Here is an 18,478-nt window from a genome sequence, read left to right on the forward strand (position 1 = left end):
GATGCGTGGCAGTCAGCCTTGCGCTTGATTGCAGCTCTCACCCCAAGACTGGGCAGGGGGCATGAGTACTGCCCTGGTGCGTCTGCCCTGCCAGGCGGTCACCCAGGTGGCCATCCAGGTGGCAGGAGGGCTTCTGGGTAAATCCGCCACCCACCGGCCAGAGCGCTGTGCTTAGTGAGGCTCCAGCTTCGGACAGCCCTCCCCGTAGCCCCAGTTGACCTAGGGCCTCATGACTGTGTGTGATCGAGGTGTCCCGCCGTCTGGGCTTGCCTTCCCAGCGGCTGCAGGGCCGCTCCCGCAGTGGGGGGCCGCTGCCCCATGGGCCCGGGCACATGCGCACCATGGCTTCATCATCGGTCTCTGGCCTCCCCGGGCCCAGGTGCTATTACTGAACGGCACAGGCATCTGCCTTACACAACCTTTCTGGAAAGCCAGCCTGCCACCAAGGTCCCGGACCCGTTCGGGCTCGCCTGTCTCGTAAACCCGGCTTGCGCATCCTGCGGTGCCCCCTGCTTTGCTGTGGGTTTTCCTTGCCCGCCTGCTCGCCCTCACAGCGGCTGGTCCAGAACACCTGTCTATGCTGGCCGCTCTTTGGGCCCTGGCGACACAGGGCCCAAAGTGAGACCCAGTGCACACCGCAGGGATCCCACGCGACACTCTAGACGTGGCCGTGAACCCAAAAACTGAGTAATCACCAAGGGCTCTTCCAGTCACTGTGAATATAAGCGGGGTGACTCAGCACCGTGGGTGACGCAAGTGAAGACCTCGGCTCCCGGATCGCACCACCTCCTCTCTCAGAGAGCCCAACTCTTTTTTTTTTCTTGCAGGAACAAGAAAGGTTATTATCATTACAACAGCTTGTACATAGAGGGCCAAACAGCACATTCCAGAAAACTTGCTCCCCAGAGTCCAACTCTTCATAGCACAACTTTAAAACTCTTTAAAGGCACAGCACCCGGAGAGTCAGATATTAAGTTGGGACCGTGCAGGTCGGCAGTAGGGTGTGAGGGACCAGAGGGACCCTGGGCTGACCACCTCCAAGGTTCCCAAGACCCTCCGGAGCACCGGACAGAGTGCAGGCCTTGCCGGTGGCCTGTAGCCGGTCACACTGCCACGCACGCATCCGTGGCACCTGGCAGTTACAGGTGTGACTCGGCCCAGTCCCAGGCCCACTGAATGTGAGCTCTCGGGCTGGGTCAGGACCCTGATTGCTATTGTTCTATTTGGTTTCTTATTGCCTGGGGTCGGCTTTTGAGGCCTGGAGAGGCTGTCTAGTAGGGGCCTGGGGCGGCAGTGTGAAGGGGGCGGTGGGTGTTGGAGGAAGGGGGTTTAAAGGGAGAACTTACTTGAAACATCCTAGCAAGCTCTCGTGTGTGTGTGTGTGTGGGGGGTGGTGGTGGTATGTGTGTTTGTGTGTGTGCGTCTGCAGTAAAGAACACATGACATAAAATATACTTTCTTAACCATTTCGAGGTGAAATCCACAAAACCGGATATTAACCAATTTCAAGTGTAGTCTTCAGCAGCATTTGGTGCGGTCACTGTCGGACAGCCACCGCCCCTCTCTCATAGCAGAACATTCCATCCCCCCCCCCCCCCCCCCCCCCCCCCCCCCCCCCCCCCCCCCCCCCCCCCCCCCCGCCCCGAGTCAAACCTGGAACCCATTAGCAATCACTTCCCATCTCCCCTCCGGCCCCCCAGCCCCTTCCTGTCCCTCTGGAGTTGCCTCTTCTGGACATTTCACACAGATGGGATCGTGCGCTGTGTGACCCTTGGTGTCTGACCTCTTCCACCCAGGGGTGCACTTGAGGTTCCTCCGTGCTGGAGCCAGAAGCAGCCCTTCGTTCCTCGTCGGGGCCCAGCGACCCTCCGCCATGTGGATGGGTCCCGCTGTGATTCTCCCTCCTCACTTGCTGGACTTAGGCTCGCTTCCACCTTTTTGGCTGCTGCCGCGGCACTGACCGAGCACACGCTCTGTTCTATTGATTTACAAAGACCTAATTGGCATCATTAAAGGATTCGTGAATCAGGCAGCATCCCTCCTAGCAAATAGAGGGGAGCTCCCCAAGCCGCTTTAGATGAATTATTTTGCAGGTTTACTTAAGATTTGGGTTGAGGGGATGTTCCCAGGTGCTCTCCTTCTCTGAACTCCCTTACTTTGTTTTGGCTGCTGGCAGCCTGCACGTATTTACCATCATGTCATGGCTGTCACAGAGCCACCATAGCCTGGGGTCTCTAAATTTGGAATAGGGACACCGCTCTGCAGATTTTACCTGATATGGGGCAATGCTTTGGTTGACCTCTCCATTGGGAGATCTGTGGCGGTGGAGGAGGGGAACCTCTCTTGAGTCTGGGTGTCTTGCCCGTTTGCTCAGTCTGCCGCCTCAGCCTCAGGCTCTGATTTCGGGACCATAGTCCTCTGTCCTGTGGGGCAGACTCCCTTTCCTGCTGCTCATTCAGTGAGCCTGCGGTCAGCAGTGAGCCATCGCCTTGCCGTGAAGGAAAGGTCCTGAGCACACAGTGATGACCGTGGCTACGTGCCTGCCTTCGAGGAGCCCGCAGTTTAGCGGGGGGAGCAGGAATGTGAAAGCGGTTCTATGCCAAGTGCTAAGGACTGCTGTCCCAGCCTTTGTGGAGAGACACGTGAGCTTGGCGGGGAGTGGGGGGAGGCTTCAAAAAGGAGGTGCTTTCGCAAAGGCACACAGGAGGTGGCAGGATTTCCTGGTGGGGCCGAAGAGGACAGAAGCAGCGCAAACAAAATCAGACGAGCATTCCCAAAGATGGAGACTTTGGAAAATTAGCCTGTTGACAGGAGGTCTTGGACAGAGACTGGGGGTGAAGCTGGCAAGTCCGTTCCGGGACTCCTGCTTCGTGAGGAGGCTGGTGCTTTAGAAGACGTTCGTGTGTTCACGACTCACAAGCAGAGATCAGAAGGTGACTTCGGCGATCGCGCTGAGGACGGCCTTGGTGGGATGAGGCAGGAAGCCTGTGTGGTTTCGGAGAGGGCCACAAGGATCTGATTGGACTTAGGGGAGACGGAGAGAAGGGTATGTTATGATTGTATCCAGGGGGCAGGGATCACCAGTTCTTGACGACCCACAGAGGATTCTGGGTAAGGGAGAAGAGCAGGGGTTCTCTGGGGATGGGGCCCGGGTTGGCTAAGTCAGTAGATCCAGATGGTGCCGCAAACTTCAAGAGAGGGCAGGAAGAGATGCAGGTGATTGCTGTGTCCCTGTTTGCTTCGGTTCCGGTTCCGGTGGTTAACGGGCACTGTGTGAGAATGAGCGTGGCTTCGGACCAATGACTCAGACTTCCTGTGGGTCCATCCGGGCGGAGGCCCAGCGACGAGGCAGCCGGAAGGAAAATGGGAGCTCAGGAGAGAGGCTGGAGTCACATGCAGGCACGAGCCTCCCATGTAGAGTGAGAAAGCCGGAGTGGAAGGTGGGGGGGACTTATGGGTGGGAGGAGACGAGCAAGTTCACAAAGCACGTGGAGGGGCTGTGGATCTGGTACAGAGGGCATCCTGGGTCAGAGAAGGCAGTGACCGGAAGGTTGGAAGTAGCCGTTAGTTTGACAGTGAGGAGCACATTTGGGTTCATCTCTGCCAATGTCTATTCACAGTGTGAAAAATTGTCTGGTATCGTCTCCTCCCTTGGGTTCAACTGCAGATCTATAAACAGTGGGTGTTCCACACTTCAGGAAGCTTGGTGCTGAGGATGCTCCCATGACGTGCATCCTGGCGGTTAATTAATTTTCATGCCAGCTCGTCCCGGAACTGCGTGACTATTGCTCCCCCTCACGATTTTACCTGCAAGTCACGTTCTCATCCTTTTAATTTCAGAGCTTACCCAGATTGAGGATCCCAGAGAGCAGTGGAGGCGAGAGCAGGAACGGATGCTCAAGGAGTATTTGATCGTGGCCCAGGAGGCTCTCAATGCCAAGAAAGAGATCTACCAGATCAAGCAGCAGCGGTTCGAGCTGGCTCAGGAGGAGTACCAGCAGCTGCACAAGATGTGTGAGGACGACAGCCGCTCGTACGCCAGCTGTGAGTTCCCTGTCCCCTGTGGGCGCCGCACGGCGTCAAAAGCCACCTCCCCACTAGCTTACCTGCACACACCGAACTTGACTCGGGCAAGATGCCCCCTAACGTTTCTAACCCCATATTGTTAGGTCATTGGTATTTTGCTCTGGAATCAAGTGTCACCCGCTAGCCACTCCTTTAGTGAGTAGTTACCAGGTGCCCACCCTGTGCCCAGGCACTGTGATAGCCAAGGTCCCTGCCCTCCCCACATCGCATCCAGGTAGGGAAGGTAGAAAACGAGCATGTAGGTTTCAAGGAGCGACACAAAATGACCTCATGTCTCACGTTTGTCAGTCCATCCTGCATGGAAGGACTCGAGCTGTCACACATGTCAAGTACCTGTCTCGAGTCCTTTCTAGGGCAGCACACTGAAGGTGGAGGAACTCAGGTGACCCAGAAGATCGGGGGCCCCGCCCCTCAGATGGACGCACACCGATGTTCTCGAAAGGACTCCCTCTTCCTTTTAGAGGTTACCGGACGTGGGCCCCCATCTCAGTAGTTCTCAGAGCAGATGCTCAGGTGTTGAAGGGGCCTCGTCCTGTCTCAGAAAGCAAAGCATTTTGTTACCAACACAGTCAGTCACCACCTGAGCCACCTGTCCCTTCCTGACAGGGTTGTCACACTTAACGGCCCACCACAGGTGCACACGGCCGTGACCGTTGTGGGTGCCAGTGAGCTTGGGAAGAATGCACAGAGGTGCCGCGACTAGGCTGTATGTTATAACAACTGGAGTCTAGTTGAGCCCCGGAAAGGCTTAAACTGTGCTGTGGCCGCCATGCTGCCAGGCGCCGGCTCTGGCGGATCACACAGTCAGAGCTTTATTCTGCGTTGCAAGTCAGAACGGAGTTAGGGTCGAGGGGCCAGAGGTCTTTTTTTATTGCCGCTGTTGTTGAAGGGGAACATGCCATGCCAGCCGTGGGGAGGTGAGGGGTGGGGGTTCCCCTCGGTAACAGGACTTGAAGACGGTCCTGCCACCACATGCCCCCATGGAAGGTCAGCACCCAGGCATAAGGCCGTGTTGTTTGCAGCTTGTCTTCTCTCTCGTTCTTCAGATACTGACATCCACTAGGTTGTTTTGGTTTTTGGTTTTTCTTTTAACTCTTCGTCAGAACGGGGGGGTGGGGTGTCCACTCAGTGTGAATTTTTAGAAGCTGGTTTCCTACCTCCGTAGTTTCTTTTCTTACAGTGGCTTTCTCTGATTTTGGTATCAGGCCTCACAGAATGAATTGGGAAGTGTTCCCTCCTCCTCTCTTTTCGGAAGGAGTTTGTGTGGGATTGGTATTTGATAGAATTTGATAGACTTCACCAGAAAAGCCAGCTGGACCTTGAGTTCTTTGTGGGAATGTTTGTAACTATAAATTCAGTATCTGTTATAAATATAAGGCTATTCAGATGTTTTGTGTCTTCCTGAATCCGTTTTAGTCTTTGTGTGGTTCAAGGATTTTATCTATTTCGTCTAATCCAATTTTAGTATATGTGCTGCCAAAGGGAGCACTATTTCATCTAATCCAAAAGTCAGCAAACTTTTCTACCAAAGGTTAGATAGTAAATATTTTAGGCTTTGTGGGCCGTATGGTCTCAGCTGCAACTACACAACCGTGTAGTTATAATGCAAGAGCAGCCAGAGATAATACATAAACGAATGTGTGGGGGTTGTTCTGATAAAGTGTCAACACAGGTAACAAGTTCGATTTGGCCTTCAGGGAGATTTGCCAACTGCCCAGCCAAGTCATCAAGTGTATAAAGTTTGTAGAATCCCCTTACGATTCATTTCGTATCTAGACACTCCTAGGTGGTGTCCTGTCATTCGTAATGTTAATAATTTGTGTCTCCTTTTTTCTCAATTAGTGTAGCTAAACTTGCGCTGATTGTATTTGTCTTTACAATGAACTGGCTTCCCTCCCCCCCTATTTCTTATCCATTTTCTGTTTTATTGATTTCTCCTCTTGATTATTTTCTTCCTTCTTCATTTGGCTTTACTCCGCCCTTCCTTTTCTAGCTTCCTAAAATAGAAGTGTTGATTGTTGATGTTAGACCTTTCTTATTTCCTCACCTAACCTCTAAAGGTAGGAATTCTTCTTTAAGTGCAACTTTAACTGCATGCCTTGGGTGTTGGTGTTTTCATTTTCAGTCAGTCCAAAATGGCTGTTTCTTTTTTGACCCATGGGTTCTCTAAAAGCAGGTTGTTGGGACTTTCTAAAGATGTTATATTGATTTCTAATGCAATTCCATCGTGGTCAGAAACTACACAATGTAAGATTTCAGTCTTTTGAAATCTACTGAGATGACTTCCATGGGCCAGCACATGGTCTGTCTTAGTGAGCTCATAGGATCAGAAGTCCATGGTGGCGGTATGTCAAGGTCACACCTAGCTGCACCCGAGGCTTAAAACGGTTCCTGAGAGCATATGGTTAGCGATTCTAAGCCTTTTTGAAAGTTACTCCGTAGAAGCTATGTTGAACCATAAAAAATTGTTCTTTTTGTAGCTTAAAAAGGGCCGAATATAGGCAGTTTAATACAATTCACCCTAATGGAATGTTTCTTCTCAGTAGCCTTTAGGGACCTTATCTGTTCCATGGCTGGGTTTGGTTAGGCTCCAAAGGCCCTCCAGTTGATTCTTCAACCAGAATGGGGGAAAGGCAGACCAGACATTTTTGGCAGGAACTTTCTTCCAGCGATTGAAAAGAAAAATCACAGCAAGGGAAGACGTTTCTTACATATTGCCCATGGCCAGTGCAGCCGAGACTTCAGTGGAAGTGGACATGGGGGCTCTGGACCGGAGCCCATGAGGACTCGAGTCAAGTAGGACCTTAGAGCATCCTGTTGGATTCCACACCCAGCCCCAGGGGAGGCGAGGGAGGAGGAATCCCCGGGCCAAAGCTGAGCTCATAGATTAAGACCGTTCAGAACCTGTAGCCCTGTAATGCCAGGACACCCCTCACCATCAGTTTTTGTATTTCCGTGGGCTTTGACATTTGGGCATGTAGGAAATTGCACTCAGTTGTATTCCTTCCTGTGCTCTGTAGAATTTTCCTAATGCCCAGTAACAAAGAGGTACTCAAGGTGCTGTCCTGAGTGGTGTGTGAAGAAACCTTCAGTAGAGGAAGCAGATGACTCTTTAGTGCTTACCTGAGGCTCTTACTATGCTCATCGGAGCCCTGACCTGCTAGAAGTCTCTGTGTAGACACAGTTTCTGCATCCACTTGTGTAAGTGGCCTTGAGGGCCCAGATTGGGCCTGCCCATTTTCCTGGAGGGCTAGAGGTACCAGTAGATTTGCCTGCGGCCTGTTGGCTCATCTGGGATAAGACCCCAAATGGAATCGTAATGGGCTTAATCCAAGTGCTTTACCAGGTCACTGCTGTTCCTGGGGTTTTGACCGAGCTCTTTCAACTTGCCATTTAACCAGAACTACCAGTGACGACAGTGACAACTCTGTTAGGTGACTCACATGAGTTCTCTCTCACCACATCGGTCTCACACAGCCCAGATTGCTAGTCGTCTGAAGCAGGGAGGCATCTCCTTGCTCGGGTACCGGGAACAGGATAACATTTGGACCCATTTCCCATTACTTCGTTCATTGGCCATGACTTGAAGCGAAATGAACCAGTATTCAGTGAGCTAGAGTTTTCTATGCATGTGAGAAGCGGTACTCGGGGAGGTGAGGTTACTCCTTCAGGGCCACATGTCCAGTAAATGGCAGAACTGGGATCTGAACCCAGGTCTGTTTGTTTACGCAGCCTTCAGTGCTCTGTACTGTTTCCTGGATGTGGGAGAGGCAGCTCAAAGGAGCTGATTGTGTTTTTGAAACGTTTCGTCCTCCTGTTGTTAAACTTTTCTGGAAATAAAGACCGATTATAAATTGACCAATCCTCTGGCAAGTTTGCAACAGGAAGAGGGGCGGGTGGGAGGCAGAGCACTTTCTACTTCTTGGCCTTCTTGTGGCCCGTGGTAGGATAACTCAACTGTTGATCTAGTTTCCAACAGATACTTATTTAGCACCTCGTATTGGTGTATCCCAAATAGGCCACGATTTATCCCTAATGGCTGATTATCAGGAAAAATTAGGCAGTGATGGGGAACAGAGGAATGAACTAAAACAGCCATTTTCTTAAACGTTTATTTCTTTATTTTTGAGAGAGGGAGAAAGAGAGCACAAGCAGGGGAGGACCAGAGAGAGAAGGAGAGAGAGAATCCCAAGCAGGCTCTGCACTGTCAGCACAGAGCCCGATGTGGGGCTCGATCTCACGAAGCATGAGATCATGACCAGAGCTGAAAGCAAGAGTTGGACGCGTAACTCTCTAAGCCCCCCAGGTGGCCTTAAAACACCTAAATCACCAGAATAAAACTCCATTCACTGGAGAGAAAAGATTTTGTGTCAATATTGGGCCATCTGGTATCTAAGAGTATCCAAGCCTTGACCTTTTTTTGGTCCCTGAGCAAAGCAAATGCAGATGCTTACTGGATCTGAACGTACGTGGCCCCATGAGGCTAAAAACTGTACTCTGCTCTATTTCTGGGAGCTTCCTGGTACGTGGGCCTATTTTGTTTGTAGGATACGGCGATGGAGCTGTTCTGCAGCGGACACACTGGTACTCTTCTGCAGTTTCATTTTACCGTTTTCTCTTACTTTCTTCACGTGTTGTTTTGTTTTGCTGGCAAAGGAGTTTCATTAAAATCTTTGTAGTGAAGGAACTTCTTGCTGCCTTCGTTATAACTATAAAAACTGAAAACAAAACACTACCTAAGAATTGGAGGCCTTTGTATTTCTCGACCTGACGGGTTACGTTTGTATTTGCTTCATTGTTTTGTACACCTCTCTTTATGTGTGTTATCTCCCACCACGAAGGAGAATGAAAAGCCAGGAGCAGTTACATTAAACCATTACCATTGCTCACATGTAGAGATGGAAAGAGGGAGGGCTTATTCTTTTTTAAAACCTATTTAAGACTTGTCTCTGATTCCACGCGTTTATTTCATGCAGTGGGCATAATTCTCTCTGGGTGAAGAGTGAATTGATTCCTCATTTAAGGAAGAAGATAGTTCTGTCTTGGTTTGCCCTACTTTCTTTGTTCTAATGCGGCCTTCTCTTTATCTGTTCCACTGAAGACATTTGTTATTTCAGACGCTTTTGCGCTAGAGTTAATCTTTCAGTCTTCCTGAGAAACGTGAACTTCCAGAGTCCTTCAGACAAAGCATTAGGAGCATTTGCAGGATCTTCTGGAAGGAGTTCTTGCATGGGAGAAATCATAGTCTAAACTGCAGTCAGCAAATTATGGATGGTTTCTGGGCTGAATCTTGTCCACTCTGGCTCTTTATAAATAAAGTTTTACTGGAACGCAGCCACATCCACTCACTTACCTGTTGTCTATGGAAGCTACAGTGGCAGGGTTGAGGAGTTGAGACAGACTATTTAGTCCACAAAGCCGAAACTATTTACTATCTGGCCCTTTGCAGAAAAAGTTTCCCAACCCGTGGTCTAAATCAGTAGTTCTGATCCCTGGTTACAGGGCATTATCTCCTGAAGGGCTTTTAAAAACTGCTGCCCGGGCCCCACTCGCGGAGATTTTGATCTAATTGGCCTCGGGTGGGGCCATTTTGGGGGACAGCTTCCCAGGTGAGTCCCAGAGTTGAGAATCCACGGGTCTAGACTGTGTGATGGTCTCTCCCAGTAGCAGGAATACGGCTTTGTGACCCTGGCCTACGAGCTCTCAGAAGTCTGCACCAAAAGTATCTGTGGGTGGTTGGGAGAGTTGGCTTCATCTCCCGTGGGAAAGTGCTGACCCACCCTGAATTCCTGGGTTAGGTGGTGGTGGAGCTTGACCTTATCAGTTGTCACTTTTGCCAACATTCTTTCTGAGGCCTTAGGCCCGTCCCACAAGGAAGGTCTTGCATTGGTTACCCCGCAGAAGGCTTCTCCTCTACTGCCCAGGCTGGTATAATGGCCACAGTCCATGCGTTCAGCCTTTTGTTTTCCCCCGTGTCAGCATGTTGGAGCTGGCAGGGGAAAAATGGATCACACAGCATTTTTCACGGGTATTCGTTGGCAAGACTCAGTCTTAAAGGCGATTGCTGAGCATACATCTGCCGAGCGAGAATCCTCTAGTCTGTCCTAGAGAACGTTTCCGAGAGGACTCTCCGTCTGAGTTTGGTGGCATCTTGTGTTACCTCCATAGGTCACCTCTGAGCAGGCTTGTTTGATGTTTTCTGTCCCTTTGCTTAGGGTGCCTTTAAAAACAAATGTCATGCCCTCCTGTGTTGGCCTGGGTTACTTACGTGCATGCCTTTGTCGCTGCCCTGGTAATGAGTGCCTGTCAGCACGGGCACTGTCAGGGCTTGCCATCCTGTCTGCCAGGCTTCTTCTGGCTTCCTTGAGCCACTCCCTGTACTGCCGATGCCTGGAGGTGCACACCTGGTCCTAAGGGGCAGTTTGCCCAGAGGACGTCTTTGGAGCAGGACTACTGGTCTTTCCAAGCGTGTCATTGCCCTGGGATGGTCTTAGGTTCCCACAGCACAGAGGAGGCCTGTGTGTGACAGAGAAACAGGGAGACAGAGACAGACACACGAGCAGACGTGTTTGCCCTTTTTGGTGCCCCGTAAAATCAAAATCCAAAGTAAGTCCTGGGGTCAGCTGAGTCACGAGTGCTAAATGCATGGGCCCCACTCACCTTTTGGACAGCGGGCACTGGGTAGCCTGGGGTCCATTCCTTCTCTTGTTGGAAGAGCTAATCTGATGAAAGAGTCTTGGGCAACTGGCCTACAGGAGCCTAAGTTTCAGACCCAAGTCCCTTTTTGACTGATGTAGATCAAGTCACTGCAGACTTAGTCTTTGTTCAAGTGGGGAGACAAAGATTTTCCGAGAACAGATGCAATCAATGCAAAAGGCACCCTCTACTAGCAAGCTACGAGAGTTGGGGTTGCTGTGGTCCAGCTAGACCGTAATCTCATTCTCGTGTCACCCAAAGCACGACTGTATGCCCGAGTGGGCTCCTTAAGCTGTTTAATCGCTGTGGCCGCCCAGGTCTTCAAGAGAGAAGGCAGCTTCGGAGGCGAAAGGCTGGCCTTTATCATAAACCTTGAGGTTAGAGATGTGTCTTAACAGAGACATACTTATTTTTTTAAATGTTGGGCAGTGCATGCTGTGAACATTGGAGTCTGGCGTCCTGAGGTGGTCCTCGGACTGTCCAGAAAGGGGTTCCATTAGACTTACCGGCAGACATAGGGAACTAAGGATTTGTCCCTTGTAAGCCGAATCACATTATTAAAAGTTATGCCAGTGATCACGACGCTCCTTAGTAAGTGAAGGGAAACGTACTCGCTCTTTTAGGTACTTAAGTTGCCTTGCCCTTCGGCCTAGTCCTGGGGTTTTTTAATTTTAGAGACTGTAGCAAACTAACATGAATGCTAGCCTTGTAAGGAACACCTGTTTTATCATTTAGGATGGTGTCAGCTGTAAGTAACAGAAAAGACCTGCTCCCATATCACATAACAGTCCTTCAGCCATGGGGTGGGCCTCCTCATTGGGGGGTTCGGTGGCTCTGTGAGACCATGCTTCATCAGACCCCCCACCCCCAGGACTCGGTACCCGCAGAGTCTCCCGGGGGACAGGTGCACACCTGACAAGCTGAGGTTCCTGTTAGTTAGGAGGAGAACGTGGTGGGGGGGCAGGTTGCTGTGTATTTGTCCAGCCATATCCTGTTATTTCAAGTCTCTTGGCTGATTTTACCTATGAAATTGCATAGAAAAGGAGTTTTGTGGCAATGTTTGAGACTGTTACGTTACTGCTGTTAATTTCCCAGGACTCTGGTGATGGGGTTACTTTCTACCCCAAATGGGAAGCATCCCGGGTGGTAACTGTTGGCATGGTGTTCCTCAAGTGCAAGGTGACAGGTTGACACACACGGGAGTGAGGATTCAGCAAGCCCCCGGCTTATTTGCTTTGGATCTGGGTCCCAGTGGAAGTCCCTTTAACTCAGGTGGGGGGAACTTTGAAGTCCCAGGAATTTAAGGTGGAGATTCTATAGAAATGATTTCTGACTCTTAAGGGCTTTGTCTAAGGTGTTGCTTTTAGTACTGATGTTAAATGAAGCCAAGGAATCAGTCAAAATGGAAGTTGAAGGGTTTGGAAATAGCTACTCTTTGTCTAAGAAAGAATTCCATGTTAGAAATATTTCACTCCATGTCTTCGAGAGATTACGATTCTAAATATAAGAACATTTGAGATAAAGTTGGCACGTGCTTAGCTCCTCCACATATTTATTTCTAGTAGATTCTAATGGTTTGAAATTCTGACTGATAGGGACTTCAATAGTAAGCTTTTTAATGGAAGTGTTTTTTTAAATAGATTATCTTTTATTATTATTATTTTAGAGAGAGGGGGAGCATACGACCAGAGGAAAGGGGCGGGGGGGGGTGAGGGGAGAGAGAATCTTAAGCAGGCCCTAGGCTCAGCTTGGAGCCCGATGCGGGGCTCGATCCCACGACCCTGAGACCATGACCTCAGCCGAAATCAAGAGTCAGGCGCCCAGCCGACTGAGCCGCCTAGGCGTGCCTGGAACTGGTTTTTTTTTTTTTTTTTTTAAAGAGAAACCTGAAGTGCTCAGATTAACTTTGGATGTAGTTCTAGTTGAGTCTATTAAGCATTCTTGCTGTTTAATCCACTTGATGACTTTGAGCCATCTTCTCTGATGCAAAGTCAGGAGGTGATCTCGAACTAGTGCTAGCAGTCAGCCCCCAGTCATCTGAGCAGCAGGCAGCCTTCAGTGCCCAGATCCGAAGAGTAAAGGAAAGATGCTGGTGCTGCCCATGGGTCTTTGAGCAGGTGCAGTTAATGGAATGGCCCGGAGGCCGATGATAGCGGTGTGCGGTCGGCCCCAGCTGAGGAGGGAGGCGTGCGCCACCAGCTGAGGTAGGGGCAGAAACTGAGTCACTGCAGCACAAAGGCTGACCGCTTCCGAGACTTAAGAGAAGGGAGACAGAAGCATCAAGAAAGAGCCCTGCAGGGAGGTGAACGGGGTGATAGAAGTTAGAAGCGGTCACTGACTGCTCCGGTGGCCAAGACCCTGGAAAAGGCCCTCAGCTCTCTACACCTGCAGAAACCGGCTGACTATGCTCAGCGCACAGCCAAACAGCCTTCGTGTCCCCCTCACCCCAGATACCGGCTGCTCGTAACCATGCCGTGTCTGGTCGGGGAGCCTAGAGGCCGCACCGTCCTGGTGAAGACAGCCCTCGCTTCTGTGGGGTGTTTTAGCTAAACCTGCAGCAAAACGAGGTGCCGGCATCAGAGTGGGCGTGCCGCACTGTGCCCGGAACATACAGCGTGGAAGGATGGCTTTTTCCCGGGCTGCCATGTTACTGGAGAGTCATCCTTCTTATTTTATAAATCTTTAGTAATTGTTTCTTATGTCAAAAATCGTTCACCTGGACAATACAGATCTGAAGAAAGGAGAAAAAAAGTCTTCTGTGATGAAACCATTGGGATTCACCTCCAGGTGTATATGCGTTTGAAAAGAAAGCAAAAATGGATTCGCCCTGTATGTACTATTGACGTACTTAGTAAGAGCAGTTTTCCATAACATAATCAGCACCCTCCACCACCACCGAGTGCATCTGTGGTTTTTAACCCGAGTGATTTTGCATTTAAAACAAACGGTTTTGATTTTCCGACAGCCGTATATTGCCTCATGTGGAATCACATCGAAAGGCCACATGTAGAAATCAAGCATCAAGATTCGAGGTTGTGAAATGTCAATTCCTTACGAGCCGATGCCAACTTGTAAATGGGAGACTTTGAGTTAATTACTGATTTAGAAGTTCCTGTCTGTGTGTGTTTATTTATTTTAAAAGACCCATTATAAAATGCACTGTTTTCCTTCTGTTTAGCCTTCTCTGGATATTCAACAAATACAAAGTACGACCCGTACCAAATTAAAGCAGAAATAGCAAGTCGTCGGGACAGGGTGAGTAAAAGAACGCTCTCACAACCAGAAGCCCCCCGTGTATTTTTATGTAGCGTCACTTCTCGTGGTTCATTTAATGGTGGTCAGTGTGTCCAACGCTTCTATTTTGGTAAAATTTTGAATTTCGTGGATTATTGTCACGTTTGGTTTTACCCTTCACTTTTTTCTAACAGGAGGAGAAAAGTCCCTTTTCGAGAGCCCAGCCCTTCTAACAAAAAGCCGCCTGTACCCCTCTGTGTTTTTCCTAGAGCTAGAGTCCTCCTGCCCAATTCAGAAAGCTCTGGTGACGTCAGGGCCTGGTCGCCGCACATGGCCTGCTTCCCACTATCAGTGGGATGCCGACCTTGACCCTTCGCGGCTTCACCATCTCTGGTCTCCCCTGGTTGCTGTATTCCTAGGGAAATCTTTCCCACAATGGCATTTGACCAGAAGGTTCTGATGCTCCTTCCCTGGGGACACTGGAATTGTTTACATGCCCCCCGCCCCTCCCCCGTTCCTCCACCTGGCTCATCCCTTCAGTGCCCCGTGTTGGCCAAGTGGGAGGTGGGCTATGTTGCATTTGCAGCAAATCATGGCAGACATCTTGGAAATGAAGCCTCTTCCGGTGTCTCGTGCCCCAAACCGGAGTGTCTCTTTCAGCACAGCGGTTCCCACACCGCAGCGTGCCCGAGAAGAGCACCTGGGGAGCTGATTGTGCATGTGAGCTGCCAGGCCCACGCCCTGAGTTTTATTTCTTTTTTCAAATGTTTATTTATTTTTGAGAGACAGAGCCTGAGCAGGGGAGGGGGAGAAAGGGAGGGGGACACAGAACCCGAAGCAGCTCCAGGCTCTGAGCTGTCAGCACAGAGCCCGACGTGGGGCTTGAACCCATGAACCGTGAGATCCTGACCTGAGCTGAAGTCAGACGCTTAAGTGACTGAGCCACCTGGGGCCCCTCTCCCTCCCACCTCCCGAATTTTAACATGGGCTTGGGGTGGGTCCCAGAGAAGCGCTGCACGTGACACACTTTTCAGGTAGTGGGACCATAGGCAGTGTTCCCCGTGTGGCATTTCTGAGTAGTGAGCAGAGGGAAGGTGAAAAATGCATCGGGCAGTTTGCTAATCGAAATGTATAAATCACTGCCTGAAAAAGAAACTCATCGCCAGTCCCACATCGGCAGGAGCCTGTTGGGGACCTGGGAGCTCCGCATCTAAGCGAGGCTCTTCTTCCACGGTGGCTGTTCTGTTTGCCGGTGGACGGAACTTCCTGGTGGGCGTAGGTGACCCAGCGCATCGGAAGCGAATCAGAGAACAGTGCTAACACGAACAACTGTAGAAATGATTTTCAGAGCTTGTTTTTGGAAAAACAAATATAATCTGTCTTTAGCTTTCCAGATTAAAGCGAGAGCTGACCCAGATGAAGCAAGAGCTGCAGTACAAGGAAAAGGGGGTGCAGACCCTGCAAGAGTGAGTTGCCTACAATCACAGAGGGGGCGGCTGTCCTGTCGGGGGCCTGGGCATGCGTCCTGAACCTTCATGGGCCTTTGCTTCTCTGCTTTTATTTATGCTCAGTCCTAAGCCTCAGAACCCTTCTATTCCCTGAAGATACTTGGTTCCTTTCAATGGAAATACCTGGGACACAGACCTTTATTTTGTATTTACGTGCATTCTCTGTAGCTGCAGCCATCCAGGACACACGTGGATGTTTACATTCGAGTTCCAGTTTGTCGGTTTTAGTCTCAGATTTTTTAAATTTCAATTAATTAAAGGGAAATAAAGTGCAACATTTAGAACCCCAGTCTCCTAGCCACACCTGACATACCCAGCAGTTGCGTGTGGCTAGTGCAGATTTTCTCTACCTTGATGCTGTTGGCACTTTGGACCAGATAACTCTTTTTTTTTTTTAATTTTTAATGTTTATTTTTGAGAGAGAGAGTGTGAGCAGGGAAGGGGCAGAGAGAAGGAGACACAGAATCAGAAGCAGGCTCCAGGTTCCGAGCTGTAAGCACAGAGCCCAACGCGGGGCTCGAACTCACAAACTGTGAGATCATGACCCGAGCCGAAGTTGGACGCTTAACCCACTCAACCCCCCAGGCACCCCTGGACCAGATAACTCTGCACATCACAGGGTGTTTAGCAGCATCCCCTGGCATTGACCCCCTTGATGCCTGTAGTACTCTCTCACCCAGCTGTGACAGCCAAAAATGTCTCTAGAAACTGCCAGGTGGTTCTTGGAGCCAGCGGGCTCGCGGCCACTACATTGCATAGAACAGATAATGGAGCATTTCCGTCATTACAGAGCATCCTGTGGGTCGGTCTGGCCTACAGATCTTCCTGTGGGCATCTGTACAGTTACAACTTTATCCCGACTAAGAGTTTGGGGGTGAATTTCTTTTTTGGGGGGGGAGCTATATTAATTCAGCACATTCAATGAATTCAAGCTAGTTCATCAATGGTGATACTGTCCTTTTGAATGAATCTATTTTCTTAAGAAAGAGTATTGTGTGCTTATTGGGTGGTCGATAGTCCATTCTCTCTCGATTCAGAGCCCGGCTTCTCTTGCTGCACTTGAACATGTGCCTCACAAGACCTTCTGTACCTACTTTTCTCCTTGGTCACTGGGGATTGCTGTAGCGCGGGCTGCTGTGAGAAAACATCCAGGCTGGGGGGCTTCAACAGTAGACATTTACTTCTCACAGTTCTGGAGGCCAGAAGTCCAATATCAGGTCCTGGCAAGTGTGGTATCTGGTGAGGGCCTGCTTCTCTCTTCTTGCCATGTCTTTCTGGTGGTGGTAGTGGTGGTGGTGATGGTGGTGGTGGTGAGTTCTGGTCTCTAGGGTCTCTTCCCCCATCGTAGGGACCCCACTTGCATGGCCTCATCTAACTGTAATTGGCCACCCTCCCAGAAGGCCTTGGCCCCATCTGCATATACCATCACATAGGGAGTTAGAGCATTTGGGGGGGCATGCACCTTCTGTCCATAGCAGCGATCATTGGGCTGAATTGCCCACAGGGCAGTGCCAGTGCTTCAGCAAGTGGCAGGGATCCTTGTGGTGGCTGTTTCTCCTAAGAGTGGGCAGCACCCTTGGATCCTGTATGCGGATGTGGTGATATGTGTCAAACGTGACTGAGTGACTGACGTATTGCTCTTGATAGGGAAGTGATACAACCATGTAAGGGTCAGACAAGCCTAATTATGTCAGGCTCAGATAAAGGGTAATCACCAGGCGTGTCAAACCTTGTTGTTTAATACTGTTTACTGTTGAGATTCGTTTTCTTAATCATCCAGGATTGGTCTGGTTGATGATTTATTGGCCCATTTCTTCATGAAGTACCTATTATAAGCACCGAGGGAGTTGCAATAGAAAAGCCAGCTGGGTCCTGCCTGGAGCCGGGTCCCGCTTGGCCTTCTCTGGCCCTGAGACATGACCATGCCCTCCACAGGCCCTGCCGCACAGTGGATTTTGATAATCCCATCCACACGCTCAGTGCAGATCCCATCCACATGCTCAGTGCGGCCAGGAGTCTTTTAACCTTACTGTCAGCTTTTTGCTTCTCTGCCATTCTCCAGCTGTGCACAGCCTCGTGGGATTTCATTTTGCAGCGGTAATTCCTTTAATGAGCCCTAGTCCGTATAGCTTTTTAAAAAAGTTCTGTGCAAGCAAAGCAGTCGTTTTCGATGTCGGCTACTGTTTTGTTCCTCATCTTGTCCATTTGCTATGGCGCTTCCCAGCGCACCAATTTATGTTCCGTTTTCTTATGCATACAGCCCAGCCAGCCTCCAGGTACTTTGACACCTGCTAGGGTGCATCTGTGTGTGCTGTGGCCACGTCTTCCTGTGTCGTTTCTGCTAAAGGGCCAGATAAGAAACAAGCAGGAGCAAATAATTTAATTTGGGAGGTCTTCTACAGTTACTAGGGCTGTCTGGTTTACTCAGAGATCGATTTCATTCTTTCCTTTGGCCACACAGTAGCTTTCTGTCATTACCAGGGAGAATCGAGACTCCACAGTGTCTAGATAATACCTAACTTAATGTGAGGCATTGTGCCAGCTGGAGAGTGCAGCTAGTTCAGTGCTCACTCGGAGAGCTCTAGGGAAGGTGATAGAGCTTCAGGGTGGTTTGGGAACACCATGAGGACACACAAGACCCCTGGGGCTCAGAGGGGAGCCCTGCCCGGCACCTTTCCCCACCAGCCCTGGCTTCTGTAGTGGGATTGGCGGCCTGGTGCCCGTCCCTCTGGCCTTCGTCTCTCTGGCCATCTCCATTTCTTTGTGTGAGCGCACAGGTTCTATTGCAATAGCAGCTAATGTCTGAGCATTGGAAAGTAAAGGTGTTCCGGCCCAGGGGACCCGGCATGTCTAGGAAGTAAATTTATCGCTTGTAGTCAAACTAATGTCAGCAACAGGAAGAGGTGGCCTCGGTTTCTCCAGGTTTGTTGGATGGGAAGCAGCCAGTGCAGGCA

General features: G+C 50.2%; 1 protein-coding gene across 3 annotated transcripts in view; it reads left to right on the plus strand.

Moving 5' to 3' along the window:
• The window catches only part of WWC3 (WWC family member 3), a 118,258-nt gene that overhangs the window by 45,370 nt on the left and 54,410 nt on the right, over positions 1 to 18,478 (plus strand). For all 3 annotated transcript variants that reach the window (XM_029930359.1, XM_029930357.1, XM_029930358.1), the window contains 3 exons: positions 3,841 to 4,044; positions 13,961 to 14,037; positions 15,403 to 15,482. In XM_029930359.1, coding sequence (XP_029786219.1) covers positions 3,841 to 4,044; positions 13,961 to 14,037; positions 15,403 to 15,482 — 361 coding nt within the window. The remainder of the gene's footprint in view (positions 1 to 3,840; positions 4,045 to 13,960; positions 14,038 to 15,402; positions 15,483 to 18,478) is intronic.

This window comes from Suricata suricatta, chromosome X, assembly GCF_006229205.1.
Source record: "Suricata suricatta isolate VVHF042 chromosome X, meerkat_22Aug2017_6uvM2_HiC, whole genome shotgun sequence".
Lineage (NCBI taxonomy): Eukaryota > Metazoa > Chordata > Mammalia > Carnivora > Herpestidae > Suricata > Suricata suricatta.